The 23,302-nt window shown below is 38.9% G+C and overlaps 1 protein-coding gene across 11 annotated transcripts in view; it reads left to right on the forward strand.

Annotated features, from left to right (window-relative positions):
• LOC113042980 (RNA binding protein fox-1 homolog 1-like) overlaps nucleotides 1-23,302 on the forward strand; it is a 231,696-nt gene that overhangs the window by 180,419 nt on the left and 27,975 nt on the right. For 7 of the 11 annotated variants that reach the window (XM_026202050.1, XM_026202085.1, XM_026202094.1 and 4 more), the window contains 4 exons: nucleotides 14,503-14,751; nucleotides 21,679-21,822; nucleotides 22,218-22,271; nucleotides 23,160-23,252. In XM_026202050.1, the coding sequence (XP_026057835.1) occupies nucleotides 14,503-14,751; nucleotides 21,679-21,822; nucleotides 22,218-22,271; nucleotides 23,160-23,252 (540 nt within the window). Of the gene's footprint in view, nucleotides 1-9,949; nucleotides 10,091-11,288; nucleotides 11,399-14,502; nucleotides 14,752-21,678; nucleotides 21,823-22,217; nucleotides 22,272-23,159; nucleotides 23,253-23,302 lie in introns of those variants that run through there. The other 4 variants (XM_026202066.1, XM_026202116.1, XM_026202042.1 and 1 more) reach the window with 4 other exon arrangements.

The following is a 23,302-nucleotide window of genomic DNA, read 5'->3' on the forward strand; positions in this document are numbered from 1 at the left end:
CTATATCTAGCACAGAGACTCTCACAGGACTGGTTCAGTGGGTTTTGCAAGACTATGTAAAGAGGCCACATACTAAAGGATTTTTTAAAGTTCTGAGGTTCTGAGATAGGTGCAAATGGTGTCTTATTATGAATCCTTTTTGAGAGAGTTTGTGTGTGTGTGTGTGTGTGTGTGTGTGTGTGTACCTTCCTAACCATATTTTGGGGACAAATTTGTACCCAAAATTAAGCTAAACCTGACAAAATCTGCAAAAACCTGCCTTTGGGGACGTCCTCATTTGTAAAACTGGTATAAAAATAAAGTAAAGAAAGGTTGTTTTTTATGTAAAAAAAAAAAAAAAAAAACACTATACCTATGGAAGGTATTATAGCTATAATATAGCTATTTAGATAGCTAAGTAAATGTGTGTGTGTGTGTGTGTGTGTGTTTGTGTGAGAGAGAGAGAGAGAGAGGTTAAGCATCAAAATAAAAGTTTAATCCAGCTTTAATTTTCCCCCTAGTACATTAGAATGTGTCCTGTTTAATTATATATATTTCTGAGCAAAAGATACTGACTATCATACATTTTAACTGAAGATTACAATTACTGAAGGCACAGACTAAAATGTCATTCAGTGTGTGTGTATCAGTGGTGTGTGGTGTTCTTTTTTCTTTTTTTTCTTTTTTTGTCCCATTACATTTTCTTGGTTAAATAAACATTACTTTCACAGTCAGAAAAAAAAAGAAAAGAAAAAAACTATTATGTTTTATATTTTTAAATTTACAATGTAATCAGTATTCTATTTATTAAAGTCATGTATGAATTATATCAAGTTTATTACATTTACATTCCAAAATAATAACGATTTAAACAATATATTTTATTTGTAAACTTATGTTCAGCTATTATTTTTAATAGTTAACTTTTAACAATTTTTATTTTTATTTTGTGGATCCTCAGTCATCAAATCTCTGTAAATATTGGTCAAACTTGAAATTTTCCCAAGCTTATTCACATATCGTGTTTTTATGTGATTTTAAGTCTTATTTTGACATAACAAAGTGGTTATATCTAAGTATGTGAGTTGTTTACTTTTTCAGTGTCAGAATACAGAACGTGCATGAACACAAGAGGCAGGATTTATCACATGAACCAATCACAGCCGAACCTAACCAGTCATATCCAATCACATCGCAATGGAGGCATTGTCTCATCTCACGTGATTTCCCCCCATTCATTCTCAGTTACCCCCCTCCAAACTCACGCCATGCTTTAGGAGGTCTGTTGAAACTCATTGGGCTCAGGGGAGGTGAGAGACTCCTGCTGCTACTTTACCTGCTGATGTCATTGTTGCACAATGTTTCTTTAGAAAAATTTGTGATTTATACACTTTTTATTTTATTCATTATATTTTGTAAAGTTGGCATTGTTTTATGTTTCTACTATATTTTTTTTTAGGAAGGTGCCTGTTAATAATGTTATGATTGATGCTCTGGACTCTGAGCATTACTTGTTTTTCTATAATAAACTATAAAATATGTTCTATAAAAAAGGTTAATGTCCTGGCAGTGACAAATTGCTTGTTTTATATTTAAATGTAATTACATTGATGTTATACGGCTATAATAAATATTTTAACTACTACTAAGTAAAAGGAACACTTCTGTAAAAAGCGCCTTATTTGTTTAAAGCCTTTGCAAACCATATGTTATTACACTTTTGTTCATATAGCAGTAGGCCTACTTTTAAATGAAAGGAAGTGCACAAATCACTACTTTTGAATTAATTGTAAGTTTTGTGTATAACAATGTGATTAATCGCGATAAACAAAAAACAAAAAAAAATGTATATATATATATACAGTACAGACCAAAAGTTTGGACACATCTTCTCATTCAAAGAGTTTTCTTTATTTTCATGACTATGGAAATTGTAGAGTCACACTGAAGGCATCAAGGGCTATTTGACCAGGAAGGAGAGTGATGGGGTGCTGCGCCAGATGACCTGGCCTCCACAGTCACCGGACCTGAACCCAATCCAGATGGTTTAGGGGTGAGCTGGACCGCAGACAGAAGGCAAAAGGGCCAACAAGTGCTAAGCATCTCTCGGGGAACTCCTTCAAGACTGTTGGAAGACCATTTCAGGAGACTACCTCTTGAAGCTCATCAAGAGAATGCCAAGAGTGTGCAAAGCAGTAATCAAAGCAAAAGGTGGCTACTTTGAAGAACCTAGAATATGACATATTTTCAAGTGTTTTTTTGTTTTGTATATAATTCCATATATAATTCCACATGTGTTAATTCATAGTTTTGATGCCTTCAGTGTGAATCTACAATTTTCATAGTCATGAAAATAAAGAAAACTCTTTGAATGAAAAGGTGTGTCCAAACTTTTGGTCTGTATACATACACACACACACACACACACACACACACACACATAATCATCCATACACATTATAGTGTTGCAATGTTGGCATTGCAAGGCTGGATGCAGCCACTTACTAAAGGAATTCAGCCTCTGAGATGGGCACAAAATCCTGTTGTGAAATGTTTTGAGAAAACTGTCCTTTAATTCTCCTGTGTATCATGTCACTACAGTGACGGAGTCAACTTCACCCTTAATGAGACCCCATAGAAATTGACAAAATGGAGAAAGTATGATAGAAGCAGGGCTGCTGAAAAGATAGTTAAGGAGTGATTCACGTCCCGATCCGTGCTCAATCCGAGGAGCTGTGTTTATTCCATATGAACCTGCCTTCCTGAGTCCCAAAGGATAACATCTATTAAGTGAGTCTGACAGTTTCCAGGCTGTCTTCATACGGCCGAGACCCTGCTGTAGAGTGCCTTTGCCTGCCACACGTTCCCTTTTCACCCACATGACATCCACCACATATAATTACAGCACATGGGAGCCCAAGCACGTACTCTATGTGTCTGTGTGTGTGTGTTGTAGGAGGAAGTGGTACAACTTCTCAGTGCAAGGAGGGTTTTGGGTGGTGACCCTGACTCTCTGATTAGAAAATTAGCCCAAAACATGGCACACTAACGACCTAGGCTTATTAGCAATAGTGCCAGTGTTTAGTGGACGTGCTGGCCTGAGCTGTGAGTGTCAGGGAGGGCCGACAGTCTCCGGAGGAGCAGAGAGAGAGAGAGAGAGATGCATCTGATACAGATGGCTGAATCCCTCCAAGTTCAACCCTACTAGAACATGAGATTTGCAACACAGAATGGAAAGCAGATTTGTTCCAGTAGACTGGTGTGGGGAAAGCGATGAATTTGTGACCTGGTTAATGTATATGTGCTCCTCATCTGAAGCGGTGACCAGCCTGGAACAAGCTGGCCGAGACTGATGTGTATCAGAGGAAAGCTGGCAGGAAGAGAACAGCTGCGGGGGGACACGACACTGGCTGCATATCTGCCATCTGATTCTGTCAGCCTTTTTGCTTTTACTTCTTTCTCGCTGTTGTAGACTCAGTTTATATCGGTTCAGGAGGGTCAACCCTGAAGCTTCAAGTGCTGCGTGTGTCATGATTGTTCACTTAATGATGTAACTGTTATTATAAAGAGTTTTTAAATTGATTCCCAATTGATTTATTTATTATTATTATTTAATTAAAGTTTACTTATATTTATATCCGTCTATCTTATATCTGTTTCTCATTTTAGCTACTTCCTTCTCTTCCTCTATACTCATATTTTTTTATGAAAAAATAGTAATTGTTACAACAGTTATAGCTTGTGTTTTTCTGTTATATATGGATTATATGTGACCCAGGACCACACAACCAGTCTTAAGTGTCTTTTTTTATTTATTGAGATGTATATATCATCTTAAAGATGAATAAATAAGCTTTCCATTGATGTATGATTTATTAGGATCGGACAATATTTGGCTGAGATACAACTGTTTGAGAATCCGGAATCTGAGGGTGCAAAAAAATCAAAATACTGAGAAAATTAAAATTAAATTTGTCCAAAAGATTTCTTAGCAATGCATATTACTAATCAAAAATTAAGTTTTGATATATTTGTGGTAGGAAATTTACAAAATATGTTCATGGAACATGATCTTTACTTAATATCATAATAATTTTTGGCATAAAACAAAAATATATATTTTGACCCATACAATGTTTTTTTGGCTATTGCTAAAAATATACCCCAGCGACTTAATACTGGTTTTGTTGTCCAGGGTCACATATTACTTGTTTTATATATAAATATGTATAAAATTATAATTGTAATTCTTATATTATAATTTGATATATTTTGAAATTATGTATATTAGTTAATTAATGAATGAATTAATTAATATATTACAAATAATGTAATAATTATGGTTACATTAACAAAAATCATATAACTACTTGCATGTTTTTCCACTGTATATTGAAGGGTTAAGTAACGGTTGTTGTCAAGTCTGTAGCCTGAGGCAAGTGTCTCAGAAACAGGTCAATTGCATTCATGCTCTTTTATGTGCAACAACTGCAATTCCCAACCGTCTTTTTCCCAAAGACTTTCAAATAATATAGGGGAAAGACATTCACTGCAATTGTATGAAGAGCCCCTTAAAAGTGATTGTGTGCACAAATGTCGTATCACTTGGTTTTCATCAAACCATGGCCCAGGAGGCAATGTACCAACCGGCGTGCTGGTCATTATCTGTGGGTTTCTAGGTAGTACTCCTCATCTGAAATTACCAGTAGCATCAGGGTGCAGGCACAGATTCATTTTTACTGCCTCTTCATACTGCCACACTATGTACTCAGAGAGGCTGGCAATATGCAAGCCAAAAGAGTTAATATTTTCTCTCCAAGTTCAGCAGGGAAAAAGAACTGAGTTATGATTGCATGGCTTTGTGTTCAAAATACGCCCACTTCAGGCTCTCATGCAAGCCAGCTATTGAGATCTTATTATTGCATCTCACTGACTATAAAAACATCATCCAATACCATTAGACTGAAGCAAAGACTAAGTCTGTCAGTGAAACCAGGCCTCAAATTGGTATTCTCAACTCACAAAATGGTTGCCTGTGGTTTTAAGCTGTGTGTGGTTGGGTAGACGTACTTGCCAAAGCATTCACAGTCTAAAACAAAGGCCAAGCTCCTCTGAGAGCCGGCGAGGAAACTGTATGTGTGGACACTAAAAAAGGTAAACATAACATTTACAGTAGTCTTCTCACTGAGTTCATCATACTTTTAAAGGTTTCCACAAGGCCAGATCTGATGTAGTAGACCTGTTTAACATCACATGACTGATCTGAAATCAAAATATGCCATAAGTCCAATGTTAATTGAAGCGAAACCTATTTAAGATGTTTCGTAACAATAGAGGATGGTTGTAAGTTGGCATGAGATGTAACACCATCAGTGTAACCACAGGTTAATGCAGGTTAACCAACATATAAAAATATATACACAGTGTGTGTGCGTGTATATATTTACTGGATGTGGAATTTAGAGATTACAACCATCCAAGTTCTCCCCTAGTAAAATATCTGCTTCACCTTTAAGTGATGATCATATGCTTCATTGTGTGCACATCCACCAGAAGCCCTCTTTGGTCTGGCTTTATGTAGCATGAACACATGCAGAATTGCAGATGAATGGTTAACGCATGGAGACATTCGGAGGTGGCCTCAATGCCGGCATCCATTCAACAGCCCTGCTGTTTCCTTTGTGATCCTACAGAGATTTCTTCTGTTATTGGTATCGACTTGACAGGATTTGTGTCCGTCACAACAAACCACTTAATCCAGATCAGCCTTTAATACTAATTAAACAGCTTGGGGACACACTCCAGCACCTGGTAACTTTAAACCAGTGCTCATGCCGATTTCTATTCTCTCTTGACCTGAAAATAAAAAGGTGGCCTTTTTTATTTGCTGCCCATTACGTGTAAAGTGCTTCCTTTGTTTTCCTCTTGAAAGACCCAGAGCCACCACTGTCATCACAGTAATGTCTGTTTTCCCATTAGGTGACGATTTAGCTTATTAAGGTTGCACAGATGGAGATGCTTCTGGAGGAGGATTACTAAAAGAGTTTGTTGACACACTGTTCAGAGGACCGCAGAGATGTTTGCCTTGTGACAAATGGCAAGTGCAGCCCCACTATGCAGGAAGTGCTATTGGCGAGTGCTTTAAGATGTTTAATTAAAGGCGCTATGTGACAGGAGGGAGACCTGTGCGGGGTCCAGGGACTACGCGGCTAATCCTCTTCCTGTGCACACTATCCCCTTGCGAGTGTGATTGATGAACTGATTCCTCTTTACGTCTTCATTTGCATGGTGTGCTAACTCTGGCATGGGGCTGAGCGGTGGCAGACGAGAGCTCCTGCGCTAATGCCAGCTAATATGATAATGGGAAACAAGGCAAGGTTAGCCGCCGTCTAGCCCATTAACTCGGGGCTGCGGTGCACCGCTTCGGTCGCAAAACCAAGCATCCCGCAGGCAGTGTTAATCTGTTAAGGATGTTTTTATTCTTTTTCATGAATGTTTAAGTTTTTTGTTAAATGCTTTGATTAAAAAATGCTGTGTAATAATTGAGGTGTGTCCCAATTTGCGTATGTATAAGGTATGTATTGTTTTTGCACAAATAGTGCTAATACAGCTTTTCTTTAAGCAGTGGATATAAAAGAAAAAAAATATAGATTTTTGTATTAGTATTAATTTATTTTACTTAGATTTTGAGATTTTATTTATTTGTACGGAGCCCCTAAGGGGACATGGTATTTCAATAATAATAATAATAATGTTTTCACGCTCTCTGTCAAAACTAAATTGTTCCCCAGAGAAACTTTGTGTTCACTCGCAAAACATTTGCATGCTCTTGCAAAATTGTTGTGTTCCCTGAGAAAATTTGCGATTTGTGTTTGCACAAAAGCAAATATAGTTCCCTTTCAAGGGAACTTCGAACTGCGTCCTCTAGGGGTCGCTATGAGGAATGCCTCGTCGAGACCCATGTCTAAAGCAAACATTGAAAAACACCAGCAACACGTTGGCCGGCAACAGCCCATGATGTCATTACTGGTGCAACTATAGTATAAGTAGGTGCCAGGAGAACACGTCATCCTCTTCTTCGTCTTCATTGACTGTTTTGTTTGAAGCATGCATTTTGAATGTGGTAAGAGCGATCTTTATTCTATCAAGGACAAGCACTAGCAAAACATTTAGAGGATGTGTGCATCCATTTTGATACCTGATGACACACAATCTCTGTGTATTTTATTTGGGCTAAGAGCACACACGCAATGTCCTTGAGGGGACAATTTGCATGCACTGTGAGCGTTTTCCTAAGAAAAAGCTCTACTCTCGTTTGTCTCTCTTTTCGAGGAAAGAGGGGCTGCCATCTGCTTCCCGCGGTTCAGGACCCGCCACTGCTGAGGCACGGAGGCGAATGAGCTTGTGGGTATCGCAGGCAGTTCTGCCCGATGAGTTTAAAGAGGGTCTTTTCCTCTTGCGCTCATCAGCAGTGGACGAGAGAGAGCTGTTGGAGGAGGATGTTATTTCCTTAACATCGTCTGATCTGGGAGCCAGTGCTCTGCTGGGTTCGGCCCAGAGAGAGCAGGAGATGCCTGAGAACGGCAAAGCAGCTAAGGAATCGGACATCTCCCTGAGTAGGTAACGAGATACTGTATCATCTAGCTTCCTGCTATATTCCGGGCGCAAGCTTCAGATGAAGAATTGGATGTGTTCTCCCGGTGCCTATTTATACTATAGTTGCACTTGTAGTGACGTCATGGGCTGTCGCCGGCCAACATGTTGTTGGTGTTTTTCAATGTATGCTTTAGACACAGGTCATGACAAGATGTTGCCCATAGTGACCCCTAAAGGACGCAGTGTCTCGTTCCCTGCAAAAAAAATGCAAAGTTTCTCAGAGGAATGTAAAATGCATAGCAACGAAATATAATTCTTCGTTCCCATCTCATTTTTTGTACCATTACCATATCCCTTTTGAGGCTCCATAGACTTTTTTGTGAGTAAATTATGTAACTGTTTTTTTTCCCCATTCTGTTTTTAGAATTGTAAGCTTTTATAGAAAAATGTAATTGTTTCATTTATAGACTTCCAGTTGTTTTAAGGTAATATATGGATTTTTGTAATGATTTTTAGACCATTACGTACCTTGTATAAGTGTATAGTATATAATTTGGGACACAACTTTGGTTTTATTTTATTTTGTTATTTATTCTACACTAACGTTGTATTTATGATGGCAAAAATTGTTGTTAACTGAGAAGATGCGCAAATAAACGCTGAAAATGAACGTGGATTTGCGCAGCTTCTCAGTTAACAACGGCTCTGTGTAGTAACAGCTGCTCTATGTGAAATCACACACCTGAGGGAATTTACCGCTGATTAGAAAACCGGCTTTAATGACGAGATGCGCCGATCGTGATCGGCACACCCCTAAAAATTGTTTTTACAATTGACAAAATTTGTAAATAATTTGGTCAAATATATCTACAAATAAGCTGTGCACACAGAGGTACAACACTAATTCTCTTTCTCAGCTTCCTTTCAACAGAAACTTTCTGCTGGTGGGAGGCAGTTATGGTTTCACAATGTCTGCCAGGCCCTGCTTCCTTTTGAGTTAGCATGTTTAAAAGGTAGCCTCCTGCTGGGAAATGGGTTACTTTCAAAATAGTTCTTACCCATGCGCTACAAAACTTTTTGCATTATTAATTTGTTTACTCTGAGACAGGGAGTACGATTTGATGTCTGGTTTTCAGAGTTATGCACTCACCAAATTTCCAGAAATGTTGGATAACACTCACTGGATAACACAAGCAATGAAATGTTAGATATGAAAACGTACCACAAAGTTCAATGGGAAGGAAAGAGAGGTTGGGATAATGAATGGTCGAGGGGTCCCGGGGGCCTGCCCCGCTCTATAGCCATATGTCACTGCAGGTCTGTTGGGGAATGGTTTGCCCTCTAAGCTGAGAGTGTGTCCAGCTGAAGTGGCACTCTACAGACCTGGAGAGAAAGGGGCAGCACGCTGGTCCTTAAACACTTGGTGTTGCTCACATGCATACTCATACACACAAGGAGCGCCTGTGGAGAGAATCCTGCATTGAGTGAGAGGAGAAAACAAAGGTGAAGGTTGATCGAACATCCAATCTATAGGAAAGAAAGGGCGGAACCAGCAGGGGCTCAAGAAGGCCTTGCCTCAGCCAGTTTCCTTTCTTATTTATTTAATTTTTGGGGATGAGTTGGCCCAGGATTTTGCTGTGCAAGTCAGTGTGTTTGAAAGAGCAAGGACAGTGTATCTTGATCCTGTTTACTTCTCAGCCTGGCCTGACCAAAATCCTCAGCACTGATGGATGCCAAGAGAACTTGCCATCCAAGCACCAGATACATGATTAAATAAACATTGTTTTGTTTTTCTGTGAGAAATCAACCATACACAGTGAGAATTTAGCCTGTGTGAATTAATTTTTTTTATTTTTTTATTTTTTTTGAGTGGAGCCATGTGGCTTAAACAAGTTCTCGAACATTTTTAAACATAGAAAAAAAACATTGCTCTCACTCACCCTCTATCAGTAGTTTTGTATTAATGTTTGTTTTTAACAAAATAAAATACATTTGCTTTATGTAAAATTTAATATAATTATACTTGTTTTCAGAGAAAATATTAATTAAAAATTATAAAACATATGCATATTTTCTATTAATATATATTTATTTTACCTAGATTTGTAGACTTTTTTTTTCAGAGAAAATATGAATTATATTACACATAAAAATATGGAATATTGTTTTTATTTTTCCCTTCAGATTTTTAGACTTGAATGTGTGGGTTTTTCAATTTTCAAACTTGCGAATGGCCTAAATCGCTAACGTTTCAAAGAGACGAAAATTAGTTATGAGCAGAAAGAAAAAGAGAGAGAATTTTGGAGCATAGCTTTTGCTTGCATTAGTTCCCTCCTCCTTCTCCACCCCTCCCACTCACATACTCACACAGTCACTCTCTCCCTCTCACTACACACAGTGGTGAACACACACCCTCATCTATAATTGATGCTTGCTTTAGGCAGATGCTGCAGGGATTGGGACTAAGGCAGCTGCTTAGTTTATGGAGGAAAAAGGGAGCAAGATGGTGGAACAGGTATTTTTTTCACCGTTATTCTGCTTAGCAAGCGCATTACTGCTTTTTTTCTCCTCCTGCCCATCTTCCTTTTGTGCTGTGGCTGCACAGTAGAGCAAGTGGCTTGTGTATGACAGCGTTTGAGTGTGTGTGTGTGTGTGTGTGCGCGCACTTTGAAGAAAGAGGGAGCCCCCTTCAGCAATTCTTTTTCAGGCTGCCTTATCAGCAGCTGATTTGCTTTCTATCTCTATTCTCACACTTTTCATCGTCTCTTTCTCGTTTCTCTTCAGTCCATCGCCAAACTTAATTTGGGTCAGTCTAAGTGGCTAAACTCACAAATTTGGCAGCCACGAATATTTCAATGAGCCGAATTCTGTCATCCGCTCTGACAGAGTGAGTGAGAGAGGCAGACGAGAGTTAGACGCGCTGCTCTTCAAATGGTTTATTTGGCTGAGTAATAGTCAAACACTACCGCCCCAAAATGTTCCGACACATACCGCTTTAGTGCTGCTGCGCTCCACCTGGCTTTCCATCATTTTTAAGGCATTAGTGTGCGGTTGAACTCAATGCGACCGTGAGCTGTCTCTATTCGCGTGCATGCAAAATTTAGTGCAACTTCTCGCCTACAGAGCGAGGGAGGAGTAGCCTCGTCGTGTGTGAAATTATATTTGCAAAGTGTCGTAAAAAGCCCTTTACCAAAACAAAGCTGCTTTTTATAACTGCGTATGTTTTGTAAGTGTTTGCCTGGGAGCCGAGCACAGTGAATCCAGCGTGCTGCCACGTAAAACATATTTCAATTCTCCAAATGTGGTTCTCATTAGGGTGGAGGCCAAAGCGTTTAGCTAAGCCTGACTGTCTGCCATTGCTTTTTTTTCTCCCAGTGTTTGCCAGTAGCTAGGGCCTCCAAAAAATCTCAGTGGCAGCACGACTATAATGACCGCACCGACAGCGGCTTCCCACACCACGGAGGCACCTCTTTCTTTTCGCTAACTTTCCTTCCAACCTCCCCTTAATGTCTTTGACACTTGTGCATAAGAGTTTAGCACTCCTGATCAAATGATAGCCTAATTATGGCGTGGTGTGCCTACTCTTGAATATCAATGTGCTACAGTATGCGAAGGGCTGATGGTGTTAATGGGAAACAGGGCGATGTGTGTAACATCTGCTTAAGGAACAGCAGGGTTTTTTTTACAAGGTCCCGTTTACAGAGTAGCAAGTTGCGGCTTCCCTCCCGGCTCTCCTTGACACGTTTGACTCGCCAAGAATGAAAATCTTGTCATTATTTACACGTCCCGAAGCTGTGTGACTGATGTCTGTGGAACCCAAAAGGTGAATTTTTGAAGAATATCCTGCATGGTCTTTTCAATATTTACATTTAAACATTTGGAGGATGCTTTTATCCAAAAACAATTTACGTTGCGCTCAAGGTTTACATTTGTACTGGTTTATACACTCCCTGGGAATCAAACCCATAACCCTGGCGTTACTAGTACTGTTTGAGTTTACAGGAATTCACGATATAATCAAAGTGGATGAGAACTGGTCCCATCAAGCTTCATAAAGAATACAAAAGTACTGTATAAATATCATAAATATGATCCATATGAGTCTTTATTCTTTCTATGTATGTGGTACAGTATATGCGCTATATTAGTAATATGATAACTTTGTATGAGAAACAGACCAAAATTAACCCTGTTTTCACTGATTGTCTTTACAACCAGATCATTGAAACAAAGGTGAAGTTTATTTAGTCCAATTCGTGAACAAATTTTTTATTCCAGTTTTGCAAAACATATCAAGAGATTCATTGAAAAGGTTTGTCTCAAAATAACTGTTTGTGATTTTAAGCAAATAATACATATCGGTCTGTTCCTCGCCCAAAATTATCGTATCCTGTTGTGTAGAGAGTCTAATGAGTTTGGAACAGTATGAGTAAATGATGACAGATTTAAATATTAGGCTGGAATATTCCTTTAAATCACAGATAGAGCTCTGGACTTTCTCTTCTTTTATCCTACACTTTGTACGTGGGGGGTGTTTGTGTGTAGTGTGGCATTATGGTCAGACAAGCGAAAGTGGTGGGAGTGTGTTTTTCGCATTTTGTTTTAACATGTGCCGTTGTCCCGTGTCAGAGTGTGTTCTCAACAGGTGTGTGTGTGTGTTTGAAGTGTGTCACGAAGTGTAGGAAGGGGAAATCACAAATTAGTTGTCTCTATTATCTCAGATGTTTCTCCCAGTGAGATTAAAAAGAAAAGAAAAGACTTTGTTACAGGGATAATCAACCCAACTATGAAAATCATGTCATAATTTAAACACCTTCCTCTATGCTTTTCTTTCTAATGCAGAACATAACATATTTTCTAATGTTTTTGTATAGAAAATGAAAGTTAGTGGGGTCTAATGTTGTTGTTGTTGTTGTTTGGGGGGGGCGGAGTGCCTTGAAAAACCTGAATACACTGAAACTAGCAAAGTCTTTCTGGAAGATTAATTTCTTCAAGTCAAAGATATGAATGCAAACACTTCTCATTAAATTTTCCCAAGCCAGAATTGTCTGAGCTATATGCACATTCATTATGGCTATACCTTAATACTTGTATCTGAACTATTGGTAATTGTAAACCCTGGCAGAACAGAAATTAAATGGTAACTGAAAAGTGTGAAAATACTAGAAAAGGCGTAGAAAAAACAAAATCAAAAATTACAAAAGCACATGCCTAAATTGCCTAAATTATTATAACTTAAGCTAAAATTGAACTGAGAAAAGCTCTTTAAAATATGAATACACTCTTTACCAGTATAAATAATACCAAAACGACACTGACGTCTAAGCAATAAAATTTTCCATTAGGCTGGAACAGAACAAAAACACACCATCTGGTTACACAAAACCCAGACGAATAAAGCTATCATCACCTGAAGTCTAAACAAATAGTATCTCCTTCATGTCCACACAGCTGTTTAGATGAATGTGTTTTTCACACCACGTGACCCAAGCCTGTTGTGTGTGTTTGCATTCTTCTAATCTGCCATTGTTTATTGATAGCGAGCGCTAATTTAGCCAGCTTTTTGGTCTCTTGGGTCTCTCTAGCGTTGATTCGGTGTGTGGGGTGGATAGACGGCCCCACGCACAAGTGGATAATCTGGGTGCTTGGAGGTGGATCAATTGGTCCTGATCAAATAAGAAAGCTCTTCCTGAGATAAAGGTCTGATGTTTGTTGTATATGGAATGCATTTGTCCATGGTTGTCTTGTTCATTTGTTGTCGATCCGGTGCATGCTAACACTGTAATGTTATTGGCCCAGCTGTATGAGTGAACTTGTGTCTGTATTCGAGCGTGTGCTTCGTTTATGGTTTATGAACGGAGAGCACGAATGATGCAAGATCTAGCATGTGTATGTGTGGACCTCATATAAAGACCAAAAGTATGAGGAAACCCCTTATAATGAGAATGTCTGGTGTATACAAGCATGTCTGACCTCTTGAGTCTAAATCAAATCCCATGATGCAGTGTCAGATGGAAAACATGATGAAGCTTAATAGTAACTTCAAAAACGATAATGAATTCTACTGAATAATAAAGGAAAAAATATAAAAATATAAAGTTGTATTTTTATTTAAATATTTTAAATTATGATGGGTTATTGAGTCTACAGCCCATTTGACTAAAGTGTAAATGTCTTGAATTAAGCTGTGCACAGTGTGATTTCAAGTTCAAATCGGATGGTGTCCTTTTATTTTTAAATGTCTTTTTATTAACAAAAATAGCATTAAACAAAAATACTATACCATTCATGTTCTTGGAATATGCAAATATCTATGTTAATATTTTAAACCTTGCAAGCAAGATATATGATAGTTTCTGCAGCAGTAGTGATGTTTCAGATTTTTTTTTAGTGCAAATATTTTAAATAGGCAAATAATGAACGAACGAGAAAAAATGTTAGATCCGATTTGCTGTCATTTTCAGGATGTTTAAATGTTCTTTTACGGAGTCTCTTTTGATTTTTTTTATTAATAATTTTTGCCTTTTTTAATGATTTGAATGAATAAATATAAATCAAATGATTCTGTTATTTGCTTGTGCGTATTTGTGGCATAAAGTAGTTATACTGTAAGTTTTTACAATCTCCTGGTTTATCTGTGTAACCTGCATAAATAATCAGTGAACGAATCTGAATATATTTTTCTGGAGGGTTAATAAAGGTGATATGAATCAAACATTTTACATTAATGTACAAATAAATAAAGTTGACAAAAAATAGCAATTGAAGCAGCTTAAAGAGTTAAAAGAGCAAATGGCTTTTATTGTCTAGTGTTTTGAAATTAAATGCAGGTATAAATGTGCTGTTCAGATGTCCACATACTTTTGGTCATTTAGTGAACTATGCTGACATGACACTAATGTTTTTCTGTCATTCTCTGTTTTTCAGGGTAATCAGGACGCCCCAGCACCCCCAGAAACCATGGCCCAGCCCTACCCATCAGCCCAATTCGCTCCCCCTCAGAACGGCATTCCTGCTGAGTACACGCCGTCCCACCCTCACCCTCACCCGACTCCGGACTACTCGGGCCAGACCCCCGTGGCAGAGCACGCGCTGACCATGTACACCCCTGCCCAGACGCACAGTGAGCCCAGCGGACCAGACAACAGCGTACAGGTGGTCTCTGGCACAGCCACAGTAAGCACCTGCCTCTACAGTAGATCTCTCTCTTTCTAACTCACTTATGGATGGCATTGCTCGTCACGCTTCAGGTTTTTGGGATTGTGCTGTGGATTGAGGTGCCCTCGGTGATCTGCCCTCCAAGGACATCAGTGCTGTAGCCCGCCTTAATATTTCATACGTTTCAGTGCATTTCCATGAATAATTGACTAACTTTGTGTTATTTCGGCAACTCAGAGCACAAAGTACTCTTGCTGAATTTAGTCTGGTGAGGTTTTCACTCTAGCTTTTTAAAATAATTTCAAGAGCATTTTCTGTCCCCAAATGGTAAGATTCAAAGTTGTTCTGCATGGCAACAGAAAGTTGCTGGAGTTAAGACCCTTAGTGTAGAACATGTCCTGATGTGTGTGTGTGTGTGTGTGCGTGTGTGCGTGTGTGTGTGTGTGTTTTGACTGATTCTGTTGATTGTCATTTTAAATAACAAATTCATACATTTGCATTGAATATTTGATTTAGTACTTTATATCAAAGGCATATAAAACAGTTCAACTATATTATTATACACTTTATTTCCATGAATATCATGACTTAGAATTGTGCAATATAAACTAAATTAGCAAATATTTGCATTTATTCAACCTCATTTGTAAACCCTGTAAATGCTAAAGGTCTCTCTAATTTGTATTAAATTTGACAGTAAATCCATACTGTTCATCCCCACGTGTGAACTTCATGATTCATGATTTTTGGAGCTTAAAGCTGCGGTAGGGAACTTTTGACGCTCTAGCGGTTAATAAACAGAACTGCTTGCGTCTTGCGGAAGAACATCGTAGCCGGAACTACTTCTCTCTGTTTATGTCTATGAAGAATCACAAAGGTACTGGGTTACTCCGCCGCGGTACCCCTGAAGAAATCTAAAATAGTCCGAATATAAACACTTATTATAGGTGCACCCTAGTGATTCAGGACAAAACCCCCAAAAAATATATATTTTTACAAAAGTTGCCTACTGCAGCTTTAACAAATGTGGCCACTATGTTGTAAGGCAGAGGCTGCCTACTTTTATGCTGTGTTAAAAAAAAACTAAAAAAAATAAAAAAAATAAAACATATTGCCGGTTTGGACCGATGTGAGGGTGAGAAAATAGTAAAAGAAGTTTAATTGAGATTGAACCATTCCTTAGAAAGTGCTAATTTGTACTCAATTTCTTACTCATTTTGTCATTTTAATTGGACTATTTGTTCAACAGACTAGATGTTTAAACCGTTTCACTGACTTGAAGGAAAATGTGAGCTTTCTTTCGAACAGTGGCCAGATTTTCATTGCCTAACCTACCTTAGTGTTCAAATGTCTCTTTTAGTGCCAGAGCAGAAGGGAACAAAACCACATCTGGAAAAGCCATTATTTTCCCCCCTGCCTCTCTCCTTCTCCCTCGGACTCTCTCGCTCACTCTATCTCTTTCCTTCACTTTCTGAGACGAACGTTATGGAGAGAAAGCAAAACTTTACAGACATGCAAAGCTATGACCTCATCTGGCTAGAGCTGTTTTTAGATCCAAGTCATTCCTCATAACTGATTCTTCATTTGCAAACAAAAGAGTCCTAGTCTGATACATCCCCTGTTTGCATCGTTTCTTTGTCTGTTGGGGTAGGTGATAAAAGGGATGTTTTTATACAGTAATAGATGGTTTTCATCACCGTTTTGATCCGAGGGCTGTGGATTCCTGCGATATTCTCAGTGGTCAGTGTGTGTGAGAGCTTTCGGATGTCTCAAATGTTCATTTTGAATGTGAACAAATACAAACTTATTGTAAAGTGTTACTAAAATAATATATTATAGGTTGCTTGTTGAATGTAAATGCTGTTCCATATTTTTTTCCGAAATCTACTAGGTTTCGTTAGAAGTCAAGTCAGTAAAATTTTCTACAAATATATTACGAAGCACCTTTTTAACATTTGATAATAATAGGAATATTTATTGAGAACCAAGTCAGCATATTACAGTGATTGCTGAAAGACAACACACAGGTAAATTACACATTAAAATTAATATATTCGCATTGAAAACAGTTATTTTCAGTTATAGTAATATTTCACATTATTAATGTGTTTACTGAATTGTTGATGAAATGCAGCCTTGGTGAGCATTGCAGACCCCAAACTTTTGAACGGTTGTGTAAACTAATACATTAACATAAATTACACATTTGTTTAGAATTAGCAATGAACAATATTTGGTTTATAAATGAACATAATCCTAAATGGATTAATGCTGTTAAACAATGCTCCTTGTTACCTCTTGCCTACTGTAGTAACAAATGAATAAACTGTTATCGATGTGTTTATTATATTTATCTTAACATACTTTTCATTAACCAAGTTTTTAATATATATATTTTTCAATTGTTTAAAAAATAACTACAATAATGCAGCAGAAAGATTTTTTTTTTTTATTGTCTGCTACCAACAGTTTTGTTACAGCCGTTAATATTAATTGTCACCTTCTTTTCAGGACATTAGTCATCAGATTCTCAGTAAACACCACGGGTGTAATGACGGTCACAGATGCAGGGGTGGACCTTTAATTTAACTGACCTGAGTGGTAGTTAAATCCGGCCCACTCACAGATCATTTCAAGTTCATTTAGTTTCAGACGATACAGAAAGGGGTGATGTCCAAGTGGGTGAATTGTATACTCTGTAATTAGCCCGTCCACTGCCGCCAGCTTGACCCATTCAGGCCGGTTTGTGGGCAGTGTGTGAACATGATAGCCAGGCATTATATCATTGACTGTAATCAGCCAATCATAGTGACACAGAGGTACTACTTCCTCTCAAATGACCTTTTGCCTGTAGGTGTCACTGTTGGATAGTGTCGCTTCAGATGGATTCATGATTTATTCGATCTCACATTTTAAAAATATTTTCTCATCCAAATGTTTTCTAACCAGGACGTTTCACCAACAGTGTTTGACTAATCTGTGTAGATGTGAGCTCAGTGTGTCGGCTTGCAGCTCTGACTCCTGTCGCGCTTCATTGGCCCTCTTCCCCCATGTGTTCTCGAGAGAAACGTGTCCATTCTCATCCAGCCGGAGTGAGAGCTGCCATTCCTTAAGGGAGGACACGTGTGGAATGGGTCACCCTTCTCAGCCCCTCTGGTGCAGCTTTTGAGGGTCGACGGATGGTTGTGGCCTCACAGATGATGGTGGACTTTGCCTTAGACAGCTACTGCATTTCATCCCAGTAATGTTGCTGTACTGAAAATAGCAACATCGCTGAAGAACTTTCTTAGTCTTTTTTGCCTCTGTGGTTCACTGAGTGCAGGGAACCCTCACTGTTGTGCAGTTGTTTGTGCATGAGAACATCTTCACAAATGAGTGTGCTGCTGAAGCACTGAGCGCTGTGGCTGCACTTTGTTTATCTTCCATAAATGCTTTCTTTTTGTTTTCCCGTTCATGTTAAATTAACAAAATATAAAACATGCGTTTGTTTTAATGAACTGCTATTAATGAATCTTTTGATACCCAAAAAAGATCAACTGGAAGCCTTTTTTGTGTTTGTTATTGTTTTTAGTCCTCTGCCAGTGAGAAGAATGAGGCACAGATGGCACGCTATGTAAACTGTCAGCCGTATACATGCTATACACACACAGACGCTGTATTTTTACTTGGCACACATCCCAGAATTGATCCAAGAAAGCAATTAAAATATTCTTCCGCTTTTAGCTAGGCTAACTAGGTAGCTGGCCATGTATATACATGAAATGCATAGGAGGTGGAAATGTACGTATAAATGTGCATATTTCCCCTATATAAAACCAGTATTTAACCAGTAAAATATTTTCATTTTAGTGGATTTTTTCCAGTGTGGGAGTTTTTGTTCAGTTGTGTGTTTGAAAGGAGCATGAAGGGCATGAAGAAAATTGCATTATGTAAAACTATACATACAATATATATATATATATATATATATATATATATATATATATATATATATATATATATATATATATATATATATATATATATATATATAGTATGTGCATGCTTGGGCATGTGTGTGTGAAAATTTCTCCATGCTCTTTTCACATAGCATCTAAACTCCCTCCTGGATCAATGATGGCTGATGCAGTTATTCCACATTCCCTGCTTTAGAAAAATTCCTTGAGGGGGAAAATATTTTACTGGCACTTTACGCTCCAGGTCCTCACTGCTTTGTTAGGTTATCTTTTTCTGTCCAGCGCTGCCATATGTGTGTCCGTGTGGGCTCTTACACTCCAGCAGCTGTGTGTTTTTGTGTGTGTGTGTGTGTGTGTGCTCAGTGCACACACCGGCAGCCCTGTCACTGTTTGCCATTTAGCACTCAGTGTGAGATCAATGAATGGTAAACACTCACAACTCTGTGAGTCCCCAATCAGTAACTGAGTAGGTCTCCCAGGCTGATCCGCTGTCCTCCCTCACATCCCTGTCCTTATCGCGCCATCTTTCCCTTACCCTTCCTTCCTACAGGGAGCAACACAATCTCTGGCTCCCTGGAAATGGCCTCAGAGGACTCTTTCTTTTTTTCTTTTTTCTTTTTTTTGGAATCGATCACGATTTCTCACGATTGTTTGAATTATGCAAGCAAGATTTAAAGACAAGTTTGATGCCTGGATATTTCAGCATGCACTGTGACTGTGATCCAAAATGCTTTCTGCTTCTGTCGCTGGCTTCTGTTTTAGTCCTATAGATTTATTCCTTTTCCCCTGTCTCATCCCATCACCCTGAGATCAGTCACCATGGCCTCCACCTCCCCACGGCAACTAGACAGGGGCGAATCGATTAATTGATTTCGGAATCAATTAATTGAGCCGTTAAGGCAGCCATATGCACGGAGCATGAAATGAGATCTTTAAAATGGCACATATGGCCGCCAACCGAGCTGTGCCTCAACCTAAAGACCTGCTGCATTCCTTCCTATAGTTTTATTGAAAGCACAGTAAATGGAAAAGCATATTTCCAATTATAACACCCCTGTTGTCTCTTCTGCAGAGGCCAGCTTGCCTCTCGATGCCATTAAACCGAGCCTCCCTCAATAGGAAAAGTGCAATTTTGCTAAAGCAATAAAGACGGCGCACATCTTGTCAGTTTTACATTGGATGGTTTACTACACTGCTTTAGCGTTTTATCTTCCGTTTTTCTTTGTTCTCTGCCCTGAGGAGTGGGTGTTCTTTTGTTTATGACTTGTAATAACACAAGACAGATTTTTCCCCCTTCCACTTCTGCAGCCTTTCATGTAGTGAAAGACTAGTATTTTTCAAGAGCTCTCTCTCATGTTTTCCTCCCACCCTTGCGTTTCAGTCGGGTGAGAATACAAACATTATGATGACACGATATTCATATTTACAGTCCCAGCAAGCCGTTCTTTATTCTTCATTTGAGCTTTGCCTTTTGGACTATTTGACTCTTTTTGATCTGCTTTTGTCAGAGTTGCCTTGAGCACTGCCTGATTTAAATAATAATGCAACACGCGCACAGATACACGGTCCGTTCCATTGCCAGTAATTCCAGTGAAGCTTGCTTTAACAGTCCTGAGCATCTGTAATGTCAGAGAGGCAGTTGTTATACTGGGATTCAGTCATTCTTTTGTTCCAGACAATATGATTTCCAGAGCGCTTGAGGCATGACAGGACAGCTGTAGCAAGCAGAAAGTTTAAAAAATATCTCTGGGCGTAACTGCAGGCTTGAGGGAGTGCCTCGCTCCCCTTAAATGCACATAAATTCACATACATGTACACATGCTCATGTTAACACATACAATGGGTGAATCACCACTACAGCCTCACTCCAAAGGGTAAAACACTTAAAGTCAAGTCCGGTGTAGTGAAAATTCACATTTATGAGAGCAGAATCATTTATTGTGAATGAATCATTCTTTTGCGCTAGATCTTTTTAATGAATAAATTGTTTCAGTTCCCAAAACTGACCTGAATTATTCATTTGTGAGTTCTTGCATGATTCACGTCTTGAGTTTGACTTACGGATTCACATCTGCTTAACATCTCACTGAAGGAAGATAATTATTATGAGTAAATAATAATGTAGGTATATAGTAATATTGCTGAATAACAGCTTACATTTTTGTTTGTTCATATAGTATGACTTCAAATGACTTAAAATGTTCCCTGCCATTCAGAAGTTTGGAATCAGGAAATTAATACTTTCAGCAAGAGTTGTAAGTTTAGCTTGAATTGTCTCTTTTAAAGGGCACAAAAATGCCATTCGGAAGTCGCCCACTGACACACAAACGTACACATGGGAGAAAAATAGAAAGCAAAGTCTCCCGCTGAAATACTGTCTCTAGCTAAGTCATACAAATACAGTCAGACAGAGAAACACACACACACACACACACACACTCAGGGCTAGACCGCTTTCTCTCCCAGGCAGCACTCCAGACTGAGAGGCACATAGTCAAAGGGAGCAGCCAGCAGTCATGCGTGGCCAAAGAGAGCAAGAGAAAACCAAGATATAGTGAAGCAGCAATGCCATATTTCACCCAAGGCCCCCACCCTGGCACACAACACATTACAAACCACCACTCTAATGTGCGTTTGCGTGTGTGCGTGCTCTACATACAGTATGTTTTTAGTGTCTGCCTGAGAAAGGGTTGCTGGAACAGGTGGTAGAAGTTTTCACCAGTTTTATTGTTTAAACAAAGCTTTGAGTCTGGCACCCCGGGAGCACCTGGAGGTGCAGGTACACCAGACTGTACCTCCTGTCTGCAGCGCTGCAATAGTCCAAGTCGAAAAACACATCAGTGGCGCGGTCAACACCTGTGTGCAAAGACAGCTGGTTTTCTGAAACTGAAAGGCACATCTTCGCTTGAGTTTGTTTACAGTTGGTGCATCAAACTTTGCCATACTTACGGACTGATATTCTCTGATTTCTTCTCCTTTTCCCCCACAGCAGACAGACGATTCAGCACAGACAGACAGACAACTGCAAACACAGTCATCTGAAAACACAGAAAACAAATCACAGCCCAAGAGGCTCCACGTCTCCAACATCCCCTTCAGGTTCAGAGATCCAGACCTCAGGCAAATGTTTGGTGTAAGTACCTGCTCTCACTCTTTCTTTCGTGGCATACAGCAGACAGTGGCCAAGCCATTGCAAGTGTAGCTGGGGTCTGAGGTGTTCTCCAACTTGTCGTATGGGATTTGAAGTTTGGGTTCTCTGGGTCCAGCACAGTCTTTAAGTGTGTGTGTGTCCACTAGGCAATCTGAACCATGCCCAAGTACAAAGCTGTGTTTTTGACCAAAGGATTCGTTTTTCAGTATAAAAAGAAATGGCTTAATGGCTCAGAAGAGGGTATAATTGGCGTTTTTTTTTTTGGGATAAACTGAAACATTAAAAACATTTAACTGAATGCAGCTTGAACTGAAGTGTGTTTTACATGTCAAATCAAATTTAGACAATGTCTCATCTGTGTTATGTTCTCTTTCCAGCAATTTGGTAAAATCTTAGATGTTGAAATCATATTTAATGAACGAGGATCGAAGGTACGTTCGTGGCTCACTTCCTTTGCATGCTCTCATTCTTGACCAATCAGAACAGTGCAGTGAGTTTAGAGGCATAAATGAACATCATGCTTATTTAAAAAGGCAAAATATAAAGTGATGACCTAGTACCTGTATTGAACAGAATAAATGCTTGTTGTAGTCATGTTAACGTATGTAATGTAATCTCACATCAGCTGCTGTGCTAGAGTTATTAGTGCCCTGTTCAATGGAGTGTGTGGAAATGTGTTTGGCACTTGTCTTTGTTCTGTTATGGTGTCAAATGAAGAGCATTCTCCACTGAGCTCCGTAATTGACAGCGTTATTCAGTGTTATGACACTTAGCATCATTCCTGTGCACAAACAATTCTCTTTATTGAAATATGAATTATGTTCTTCTGTTCCAGCTGGGGGAGATAATGATGCATGTTAACAAGTTCTGTAGTTCACAATCCTTTATCATTTATCTTATGAGTGGTTTTTCTTTTCTTTTGTAATGACTTTTCTTTATGTTGCATTATACAGTGTTAAATGACAGTATTTTATTCCACTTTTCCAAGACTTATCAAATGTATATCCCCTTTTTTTTTTGCTTTTTGTTGTTCTCTTTTTTTAATTCCGTTTCAGTGACTTTATTCTCTTAGACATGCTATTTGATCACATTTCTCCTTAGAGGTTCTAACAGAACCCGTAAATTATGGTTAATCCCGATGCTTTGCATGGTGCAGGAGAAAAGAGGAGGAGAAAGAGAGAGGGGTAAATGCAGCAGCAGCAGCTGTTTTTGTGTGTGAGAATGGCAGAGGTAGAGCCACAGTGGATTTCTTTGGGTGTATGACTGAATTAATAATGTGCATGTTGTTCTCCCCCCTCCCCTCTCCCACCTGCATGCAGGGTTTTGGTTTCGTAACTTTCGAAAATAGTGCCGATGCGGACAGGGCCAGAGAGAAATTACACGGCACGGTGGTAGAAGGTCGTAAAATAGAGGTGCATGTAACAAATATTTCCCTTCTCAATTGTTTTATTTTTTTTGTCGT

Source organism: Carassius auratus, chromosome 3 (assembly GCF_003368295.1).
Source record: "Carassius auratus strain Wakin chromosome 3, ASM336829v1, whole genome shotgun sequence".
NCBI lineage: Eukaryota > Metazoa > Chordata > Actinopteri > Cypriniformes > Cyprinidae > Carassius > Carassius auratus.